Source organism: Typha angustifolia, chromosome 13, assembly GCF_048772165.1.
Source record: "Typha angustifolia cultivar Huaian chromosome 13, ASM4877216v1, whole genome shotgun sequence".
Lineage (NCBI taxonomy): Eukaryota > Viridiplantae > Streptophyta > Magnoliopsida > Poales > Typhaceae > Typha > Typha angustifolia.
In genome coordinates this window covers 11,473,109-11,484,635 of record NC_133251.1, presented here as the reverse complement: position 1 = coordinate 11,484,635, position 11,527 = coordinate 11,473,109, and the positions used below count along the sequence as shown (strand labels likewise).

At 37.7% G+C, this 11,527-nt stretch overlaps 1 protein-coding gene and 1 pseudogene across 2 annotated transcripts; both read right to left on the bottom strand.

Annotated features, from left to right (window-relative positions):
• Nucleotides 1-3,818, bottom strand: LOC140773427 (BTB/POZ and TAZ domain-containing protein 4). Of its 2 annotated transcripts, none has more exons than XM_073115975.1 (6): nt 3,589-3,818; nt 1,455-1,704; nt 1,098-1,231; nt 699-1,005; nt 299-612; nt 1-217 (listed from the first exon to the last, which is right to left on the bottom strand). In XM_073115975.1, exons 2-6 carry the CDS (start codon nt 1,683-1,685, stop codon nt 82-84), a joined length of 1,122 nt encoding a protein of 373 aa, XP_072972076.1. In that variant the 5' UTR covers nt 1,686-1,704; nt 3,589-3,818; the 3' UTR covers nt 1-81. The 2 variants fall into 2 exon arrangements, with proteins under 2 accessions (XP_072972076.1, XP_072972077.1); XM_073115976.1 differs by lacking the exon at nt 3,589-3,818 and adding an exon at nt 1,999-2,099.
• Nucleotides 3,819-3,972: 154 nt separating this feature from the next.
• Nucleotides 3,973-10,375, bottom strand: LOC140773426 (calcium-transporting ATPase 10, plasma membrane-type-like; annotated as a pseudogene).
• Nucleotides 10,376-11,527: the final 1,152 nt, after the last annotated feature.

Sequence of the window (11,527 nt, the reverse complement as noted above, 5' to 3'; positions counted from 1 at the left end):
CCGGGAAACCGATGGATCCCAAATTCTGGTGTCATAAAATTCCACAATTAATATATGAATTTCCAAGCTAGTTTAAAGTGATCAAGAACAAGCAACCACCATTGATGTAGGGAATTGCCCCCCTGAGAAGCTCTTCGCTTCAAGTACTTTGCTCACCAGCAGCTTCCACTTCACCTCATCCTTCTTGTTCTGGCTCCTCGTCCTCTCCTTGAAATCCCTGCAATCACCACCATTCATTTCATCAACAAAATTTATCTATCCGGACTAAGAATCTAACGACATTATATTCTTCTGGTACCTGCAAAGAGGAACCTTGCAGCTGTCGGTCTGAGTGCAGAGCCGAGAGTGGAGCTCAAGAAGCTGCCACATCCTCTTGCAGTGCATGCAGTTTCCGGTCACTCGGTTCTTGCAGCCGGCGAAGTGGCGGACGAGCGCCTCCAGTCCTTTGCAGGCCGGGAAGTTGCACGGCGCGGTGCTCGCCTCGAGGGCCTTATCGTGGGGCCCGATCGTCCGGCAGCCGTCTCGGCAGATGTGAACGAGAGCCTCCATTGCCTCATGAAGCCGGAGATATATCTTCCTTTCTTCCAACTTCTTCGACCTCTCGCTCGTTCTCTGCCAACATGTAGGAAAACCAAATTAACTTTTAAAATTTTAGGAGAAAAGCTTTGGAATATATATCATCGCGCGCAAGAACTCACTGAATCGTCGTCGACGACCGAATCTAGCAGCTCCGTTTCGAGGCTGGGGTTGCTTTGCTTCATCACTTTCCACCCTTCGGACTCGGACACGGCATTGAAATCCTTCACGACCATGCGGTGGCAGAGCAGCGACAACCGCGGCGCATCGCAGAGCCGCGCGAGCTGCAAGACGTCGACGACGTTCTCGGTGGTCAGGAGGCTCTGCTCCACTTGCTGCACGCACAAACGTTTCAACGTTGGGACGACGAACACATGCGACAGCACGAGCAGGTGTAGCACGAACTGGTTCATGTCTTCTTGCTCGTAGCTAGAAACAATGGCGCAAGGATCAGCTCGATGGCGCTCATGATTTTTAGTTGAGCAAGGGATGATCGAGGGAGTTGTTAATTACTTAATTACCATGACGAGTAGAGGAAGCGAAGGAAGACGCGCACGGAATCGTGAGGTACACCTCTTATGGCGATGGCTTTCCGGCGACTTCTGCGGTGCTTTGATTGCTTCAGCATGCTCTTCATCACCGGAGAAGCCATGCCCTGCCACTTCACAATATTAGTTACTCTAGGGAAATTATATTTAATCATTCTTTTCCGTTCCTTACTTGAATTGAAATTAAATCAATTCAAGCTTGATTCTCAATTTAGGCTTGATCAGAGCACCAACTACTCTATACAATAAGTATTAGAGAACAATTATTTTTTATACTCTTAACACAGTTTATATTTATATCATGCCAGAACAAGAGGTAGTCAAACTCACAAGAATGCTGGCATGAGCTGGGATGATCCCATCATTGGTATGGACATGGACATCTGCTCGATAGCCTTCATCGAAGAGCCTATCCCACAAATCCCTCATCGACTCTGCTACCACACAGCATCTGCTCTTCGACAGTCCATCACGAGAAGTACGTCTATCATTGCGACCTAGAAAAGGCGGCGGCGCCACCGGCGATGACCCTTGAACTCGAGTTCCCCTCCCCTCTATCATGCCTTCCTTCTCAATTTGCCTACATATATATATATATATGGGACATTAGAATGAATGAGTCAAATGAAGATTGTTGAATAAATTATTCCTTAATTTTGTCTTCATCACTATTATTATTCAAACTTTATCATATGTAAAGGAGTTTTAATACTTGTATAATGTTTTAAAGTTAAGGTAAAATTTTAATACAGAACAAGATTTTAAAAGTAATAAAATATTGTTAAGTGAATAGTATTTTAGAAAATTTTAAACCATTAAAAGTCCAACAAAAAGAGAAATAAATTTGATTAAAAAATACTAATCAAACTTTTACCTAGAAGTCGTCGGAGACGATGCAATTAAGGCAGCTTCCAGTACAAGAATGGCACTAATCAAATGAATGTAGATTTGAATGTAGGTTAATGATAAATTTTGACGGTGGTATCAGAGGAAGCGAGAGATTTAAAGGTTGGTGAGATCTCCTCTTATATCCTTGAACCCAATGGTTGAAGCTTTTTTTAACAACAACGCGTTCCTTTCTCTATCCTGGGTTTTATCTGGTGACGCGCATCTCAAAGCAGCGATTCGGACGCTGGACCAACCGTTGGGAAGTTATAACAACGGCCCCGAGAGCTGGATTCTGGTAAAATTCCCGTCTCTTTTGGACTTTATTACTTTATACTACCCTTACCCTCTTTCTTGTCTGCTCTTATCGCTGCTGTAACGGCTCTAACGGCTGTTGGTCAAAGGAAAGAAATGGTGTCAATCCAGTCCTTCAACGGAGAAAAAAATAAAAAATTCTCCTAGCAGTTAGGAATTGTAGCTATCATTAAGTCACTTTCTTTTCTTGTATTATTAAAGAACTCTGGATTAATATGTTGTACTTGTATGCATCTCATAGCTCCTCTAGATCGATATTAATTAAAGGCATTTATACCATGCATGGGTTTAGTAGAGGTGCTCATGGATCAGGTCAGGCTTAGCTTAGTTCCGGACTAATTTTGGACCGAACCTATTAGGGTTGGACCCGGATATATGTATGTTGTATGCATCTCAATTGCAGGCGGGTTAGACCCGATGGATGGCTAATAAAATTTAGTTAGGATCACAAATTATGTCTTAATGGAGGGGTCGAGTCCTATGAGCTCAGGTCAGGTTGGGCTTGGACAAGTCTTATAACCCCAGCTAATCTAATAGGTTTCTATTACAAAGATTCGATCCCTATTTATGGGGATCAAATAAAATTCCTAAGGTAAACTCAGAATCAATATGATTCCTGGATGAATACAGAACCAAATATAATATCTAGATAAATACAAAACAAAGCAACACTGACTAAACTACCAAACAAATAGATTATTCCTATGCCAACCTCGTCTACCCTCGTTTTTGCACCTTTCTTCGATCCACCCAATCTTGTAAGGAGACAGATATTTGTCTGTTTCCAATGCCATTACGCAGACCAAGGCTGAAGAGACCAAGGTTCCTGGAGTTGGAATTAGACATGCAACTGTGAATCTAAAAGCTACTTCTATTGTGGTCTTCTAGTCGTTACACATTCGCAGAGGAAATATACATTTATCTATGAATTGTCGTGCTGGTTGGCATAGCTCCATACTTATTGTTCTAATGAGTTATCAGTAGTAATACAGGAGAAGTATGAACTGAACATAACTTACTTTAAAATAATTTAATTTCGAGTCTCTTTTGATACCTCTTTGCATTTTAATACTTAATTAATATACATTATACTTAAAACTCTGTAGAAATCAAAGAAAATTTTAGTTTCCCCTAACTTATTTGTCCTCAACAAAAGAGATCTAAGAAAAATTGAGAGAAAAATATGATATTAGAATCTAATAGCATATGTTACATTAATATATAGTAGGTAAAGATTTAAACTAAGCTTCTAAAATCTACTTACACTGCGCTGAGCCAAAGTCGGTATGCCCCGTGCCACTAGGATGGCAATCCTTACACTCAATCCAGAAAGAAGTCGATGAATTCTCCATTCGACTGCCGGAAAATAAAATGTAATGAAGAAGATCAAGAGGCAATAACATGCAATCCAGGTGAAAGGTACACTGCAAAGTAGAAAGAATTTTGGTGTATCACATGAGGATTGCCTTTTGAGTTCATACATGTTTGATATAAAGAAGAATTTATCAAGTTAATAAACATAGGTTTCTAAGATAAAAAATGATAATAAAGAAACAATTCAAGCGAAAGGAGGAAGCAGAAAGAAACTTCTGTAGGAAATTTCATCCTTCCGAAAGAGAAACTAATTACAGAGTCAGAATGGTATGAATAAGTAAAATTGCACTTCAAAGATCATGAGGCGCAAACTTTATATTGGAAAATAATGTCTGTACATGGATGCTAATCAGACATGAGTCTTTTATGGTCTTCTCCATCAATAAATCAGTCGTTCCTCTAGAAAGGCCAAGAAAGCATACAAATAATCTCCATGATCGTTGTTTGGATCCCTGGTCAGTTATTCACTTCGACTTACAGGAATCAATTTGACGGCAGCAGCAACCGGCATACTGAGGAACCCAATGAGAACACAAGCTAACCACTCTGAAAGTGTAAGAGGAGTAGTGTTTGCAAAATCTCCAAGGAATTCAACAATTATGAATTGAAAGATAACGGTGCTAGTAATAACACCCATAAACACATAGTTCTCTAACATGCCTTGGAAAACATTGATCTTCTCCATATCTCTTGAGCTTATCTCGTTGAAGACCTGCAAAAGAAGCCTCAAATATTAGTGGAATCAGGAATCAACTACTCTAGCTTTTTGCATTATGAACCATATGTCACACTGTACTTTATTGGAGTCATGAAGTTATACAGCTTGAGAATTAGTCTTCCAGCTTTAGAGAAGTAATATCAGTTAAATCTTTCTTGTATTCTGAAATTATTGGATTACGACACAACTGACTTTTCATTCGATGAAACATCTTTCAATGTTAAGGAGATTAATGCATAATGAGGACCCCATTAGGTTGAACCATTTTTCAGCAATGGCTTTAAGGCTCATAATTTTGCCTAGCATAAATAATCAGATAATAGTGTATTTCATTTGAGCAAAATATTATTCAAATTAGTATATGAAAATAAACAATATGTAAACCCCATTGTCTGTGGTAATTACATTCATTACGTCTCACGTTATGCTTGCCAAAAATATTAAAGCCGAAAAAGACTACAAAAAGATAACATCCACACAAAAAAAAAGAATCGATATCATGAATTTACCTGGCAGAAGACAAAAGAATTGAAAATGAGCGTATTTAGTGCAATATCAGAATCAGGGCCTTCAAGTTGAAATAAACCTTTCCCTTCTGTCTGGAGGTACCATATTACAACAAATTGATACAAGGCTTGTCCAAAAATATTCCTCCACATCATGTTGCTGATAAAATTTCCATTTCGTCCAACTGGATCTCTTTTCAACAAGTCATCGTTAGGTGGCTCAGTGGCTAAGGCAAGTGCTCCAAGTGTATCCATGATCATGTTGACCCAAAGCAGCTGGACAGCAGTGAGAGGAGCCTTCCCTAGGTAAGGCAGAAAAAAATGAAAGAATTGTGAGAAAATAATGTTGTAGATCATATAAAAATTTATACAACGGTGTGACGAGATAACCTGTTAAGCAGGCCGAGGAGAAATTTACAATTAGAGCAACCACATTAACAGTCAGCTGAAACTGCACAAACTTCTGAATATTTGTATATACAGATCGTCCCCATTTAGCCACAGTAACGATAGTAGAAAAATTGTCATCAAGAATAATAACATCAGCACTTTCTTTTGCCACCTGAGACCAAATATGAAGCACTATATTGCAGTTACCTGTATACATGCATGAAAGCTTTCTAAAGAAGAATCCAATCCTAATTTTACAGCTTTATTTTCATGGTTATAATCAGGAGTTGGATTTGAGTTAAGATTTCAAGAGCATAAATGTAGTAATTTAGTACAAAACAGAAGGCAACATAAATAGAGAAATTTAGCTTGAAATGCCAGAAGTTTTATGCTGACAGAGTCTGATATATTAAATACAAAGAAGATGTATCTACTTATATAACCATGAATGCCATTATCAAATGATGTACTCTTTAGTGCACAAAATGATATAAAGAAGCATGAAGAGAGAAAAAAGGAAACATGTTGATAAAGTAAGCTACTTTCTCGCAATCAAGCTGCTAAGCATAAAAGATACAATTGATATTCCAAAATATTACATGACTAGGAGGGTTGCAAAAAGAATTACATGTTCCAATTTTTGAATTTTTGTATTATCCCAAAACAAGTATGCTCCTTGGAGTTAATTTGATTAAATATTGTTACCTCAGTTCCTGCAATACCCATTGCAAGTCCGATATCTGCCTCACGAAGCGCCGGAGCATCATTTGTACCATCGCCAGTCACAGCAACTACTTCATTAAACATGGTGCGCAAATTCTTTACTAAGGTATATTTATCCAATGGTGAAGATCTTGCCATAACCTGATGAGCAGATACATTAGTAATCTCCAGTAATATTTTCACAAGTAGAGGAATATACTGATTTAAGTAATAAAACCTGAAGTCTTGGAATCAGATCATTTAATTCTTCTGGAGTCTTCATTCTGAATTCTGAACCTTCAATAGCCACCCCATCATCAGTGAGGATACCACATTCCTGGGCAATAGCCTTTGCTGTATTTATGTTGTCACCTGTAACCATCCTCACAGAAATCCCAGCAGATCTACAAATCGCAACTGACTCCTTCACACCTGGTCTGACAGGATCCTTAATACCTACAATTCCAATACAGATGTATCCATCAACTGGAATTTGTTCTTCTGGTGAGAAACCATTTTCAATTTCCATATAGGCGAGACAGAGTGTACGAAGTGCTTCTTTGGCAAAAACTTCAATTGTATCCTTTAGATGACTGGCTGCCGATTTATCAAGGGCAACAACTTTACCTGTAGAGTCTAGAACTTTATCACAAGAAGCCAATATAATTTCTGAAGCACCTTTACAATGTGCACGATATCCTCCTTCTGGAAGTTTGATGACCACGCCCATTCTCTTCTTCAGAGAATTGAAAGGATCAACTTTAATAAGACTACTTTCCTGACGCACAGCCTGAAAATTTCCACCTAAGGACAAGGCAAATTCCAACAAGGCAGTCTCAGTTGGTGTTCCAAGAATTTCAAGCTTTCTATCTTGATTCATCACAATTTCACCACCAGTGTTATAAAATATGGACTGTAGTAGAGTTTCCACCACAGAATCTGGAATCTTGGAGCAAATACTATTACCCTCCCTATAATCGGTCAATTCAGTAATCTTTCCACATATGCAAGCCTTCACAACTGTCATTTGGTTGGTTGTTAGGGTTCCTGTCTTATCACTGCAAATAGAAGTAGCTGAGCCCATAGTCTCACAAGCAGCAAGTTGGCGAACAAGTGCTTTGTCATTCATCATCTTTTTCATGGCAAAAGCAAGGCTCAGAGTCACAGCTAATGGCAGCCCTTCAGGAACTGCAACCACAACTATAGTAACTGCAATAGCAAAAAATTCCAAAAGTCTTAATACATCATCTCCAGACCAGATCATGTATGAACCATCTTGAAGCTTATGTCTTATTAGGCCTTCAGCTAGGACTGTAAATGTCAGCACAGCAAAAAATAAACCAATTTTCCCTATAACTGATGCTACTCCATTCAATCTTACCTGTAATGGAGTCTCATCATCTCCACCTTCACTCACTGTCTCCATCAATTTACCCCATTGGGTTCTCATACCAACAGTAGTCACCAACATTTTACAAGATCCATCTTGCACCTTAGTTCCAGATAATAGAAAAGGATTTTCTGAATTTACAACAACAGGTTCACTCTCTCCTGTAAGACTCGATTCATTGATTAGAAAAGAGAATCCAGATATGAATAAACCATCAGCAGGGACTTGATCTCCGATAGATAGATGCACGATATCACCAGGAAGAAGATCATTTATAGAAATCTTCTGCCTGAACCTATCCCTTGTTACTTGAATATATATTTTCTTTTTCTCCCTATCCAAATCTTTGAACTGCAATGATTGCCGGTAGTCACTTGTTGCAGTGACAGAGACAACTAAAAGGATGCTTGCTACAATGCCAAGGCCATCATGGGCACCTTTGGGCCATCCTTCTGTTGTAATACCAACAATCAAGGACACAACAGCACAAAGAGCAAGAATGATAAGGGTCGTGTCTTGAAGTGCTTCCCAAACGAATGACCAAAAGCTCTGTAATTCACTTTCAGCAAACTTATTTATTCCATAAATCTCCTGTCTGTTCTTCAGTCTATCCTCAGTAGTAGCTAGTCCATCAGGTATTGATGTGGAAAGCTTGCTTGCAATACCAAGTACACCTCCATGCCTCTTCAACTTATTCAGATCATGGCCTTCAACTATTGAACTCAATTCATCAGCACATATTTGAAAGCCAGCAGCCTTAACTTCAGAGGGTACAGTGTACTCGCAATGCGATGTAACACCTAAACATGTTTATGGATGTCAAGCTCAACACATAATACACATCACAAAGTAAAAATTGTGCAATTTCTAACTTGCCGAAAAAATAAAGATTGACAGAAATTGCCATATTACCCTGTATAAACTCAAGTGCAGCTCTTGAGAATGATACGGAGACCCCCAATTTCTCCTGAAAGACACAGCACTTGCATATCAATCTCAAGGAGGAGAAAAGGTTACAGACTTACATATCCTAAAAAGTAACAAGATTGTTCTAAAAACATAGCAATAATAGCATAATAATATCAGACATGTATCTTCTTAGTATTCAGCAAATGGTACAGGAATAGGGGTAGCCCTGCTGACAAGTTTATCATGATAGATTTTCAAATGTCAAAACATCAGGATCAACCAGTAATAAGTTGTAGCCATTATCTAACCATATTTCGTGTTGAAAGGAAGCAATTAAGGTTGCTTACGCTTAGTTCCCTAAAGTGTCAAGTCACTCTCAGGTTTCCCATTTCTGAAAATATTTTGACCAGATTGTACCTTCAATGCATAAGAATCTAAGCATTGTGACTGACGAAAACTTGATACATGGCATGAGATCTAACTTCTTGTCTTTTGCATTTTTTGGGGTTTGACAGAAATTATCCACTTCTGACTATAAGAATAGACAATCCACTTTGAATGGCACTGCTAATATAAGCAGAGACCTGCAATATAAAAGTGTATCTAAATTTCAGATAAATGGTTCAATGCTTTTAACCGGAATAGTGCATAGACTGAATGTATATGATCTAAACAGCATACAATGATTTTCTTTAAGATTGAATTTGCAACAAATAAACAAATCCACTTCTAAAATAAACAATTTTTAACCTAAATGTTGTTCCAATCTCTTGATTCTGTTTTTCACATTATTTCTTGTGCATGGTATAGCAACTTTCTTTAACCATCAATTCAATTGGTTTTCAATATCATATCCCAACCTTCAGCTCTTGGTATTGCCATCTGATACTATTTAGAAGGCGAATTTAGTAATTAGATATAGTTGATAGTTCCTCTCTTATCCTGCGACAGACAAACTTCCCGCTGTAGGATTCACATAAATCAGAGCTGCCATTAATCAAATTTCTGATCCAGGACTCAACAATGCCCATCTTCAACAATCACACAAATAAATCTGCATTAACAGTTAAATCGACCAGTAAATGCTTAGAGTCTCTGGTCATAACTAATTAATCATACATCAAACTACACATGAAGTGACAAACTACACTGCACCTACAAACCGAAGAAATCGAAAAGCATATAAACCACCTCACTAGTGCCTTTAAACTAGCCAAGAAAAGTAATCGGCATATGTCCAACATAAGGGGAGGGCAAGGACATCAGACCTGGTTAGACCTCTTCACGGTGGCTGTCTCAGGCCCCACTGGCGGTGAAGCAGAAATGGAGCTCTGGGTTCTTGACAATGCCGCAAAAGCTTGCGCCTTTGTTGTAGGGCCTCCTCTGACAAGTGGTTCGGCCTCAAGCCGCAAAAACTATGGTTGAGATAGCTCACCATTCCGGTTCCCTTCCTCCCAAAATCCATTCTTTAGATGACCCCTCGGAATTCTACCGCTACTTGAGGAGGAATAAAATGAGAGGAAGGTTAATGGCAGTGTGGGGGGGGGGCACAGAACAAAAGCTTGAACACTTGCCTTTGTGGAAAATTGCTAATGCGGCACTACAAACTTCTTAATTGCGTAGTTTCTCTGGTTAATTAGATCATACCGTTAATTGCCATGATTCCTCTCGCATCGACTTTCAAAGACTATTTGATACATCAAACTAGTGCTACAACCCTCTACGGCATTAACATATCCAGAATCACCAGTAAAACCAGCCGAAATCATAGCAAGAATAAAACTTTATAAGGCCCGAAGCAATTAAAATACATGATCAATATGTGATTGGAATTGGTGGGTACTTCAGGAAAGCCAAGAGTAATTAGAGAGGAAAGCAAAAGCAAAAAAAAAAAAAAAAAAAGAAGAAGAAAAACTTACAGCAAAGATAGAAGTAAAGGAGGAGGCGTGTCTGATCCGTGTGAGAAAGAGTACTTCCTTCGGTGGGTAAATAAAAGGTCTTCTAGTTAGATGATTTCGTCTGCATGGTGAGGTCGGGAAGATGGGATTGGATGATGGCCGGAGGGAGAGCGCCACTGGGAGAGCCATTAGCAGGAGAAGGGCTTGATAGATGATAATTTGAGCGCCACCCAGACTAGTCAGTAGTGGATAATGGACAAAAGTCACACGATGCTATATATTGCTACAATATAAATACTAATTGGTCTTGTAAATTCACACCAAAGACTAATTTTTGGTTGGGAAAGATTTAGATAGTAATAATATTTACGCTTTGTACATAATACAAATATAATTGCAAATTATGTTTTGTGAATCAATATGACTCTTTTTAAGATATATATATATCGAGAAGACATGGGAAGTTATACATATTTACTAACTAATATAGGTAAAACTATGAATTATGTAAATTAATTATGCTACACCACACCAGTACTAACTAGGAATTAAGTAAATTAACTTTAAATTTTCTAAAAATATAGGTATTCAATAACTGTGAATTACATAATAAAAATGTGAAACAGAAAATACAAATGTTTAATATTTATGGATTACGTAATACAACTACGAAATAAAAAATATAAGTATTTAATAACTGTAAATTAGGTAATAAAATTATGAAAGAGAAAAATGCAAGTGTTCAATATATGTGAATTACATAATAAAAGTGTGAAATAAATATATTTTGCACTTAAGAAGCACTTAATATCTATCTAAAAGAATAACCACAGCTAACTACAAGAGTAATAACTTCTAATATATTACCTAACTACTACTATAGTATTTTTTTTTTCCCATAAAATTAATATAGAATACTTCCACATCTAATCGGATGCTCCTTTTAGGAAGAGAAATGAGAGGAAGATAATTTTATATTATTATAAAATACTAATATGTCTAATATAAATGAATTGTATAACTCTACATCTCCTTTTCATATGGGTTGTGAATAAAATTGAAAGAAAATAGTTAAAAAAAAAAGCTATCATAGAAAATGTAAAATATGTCTCATTTACTAACATGAAAATGGAGTGTGTGTGTTTTTTCTTGGTTGCAAATCACCCTATTAGTAATGAATCCAAAATAAGAAAAACGGAGAAAAATAGGTCAATCAAGATATATTGCCAAACTGTTATAAGCCCATAGAGGTTAAAACTTTTGGGCCAAACTAGGCCTGACTTTAAGACTAATTCAATCGGGATCAGGCTTAGCCT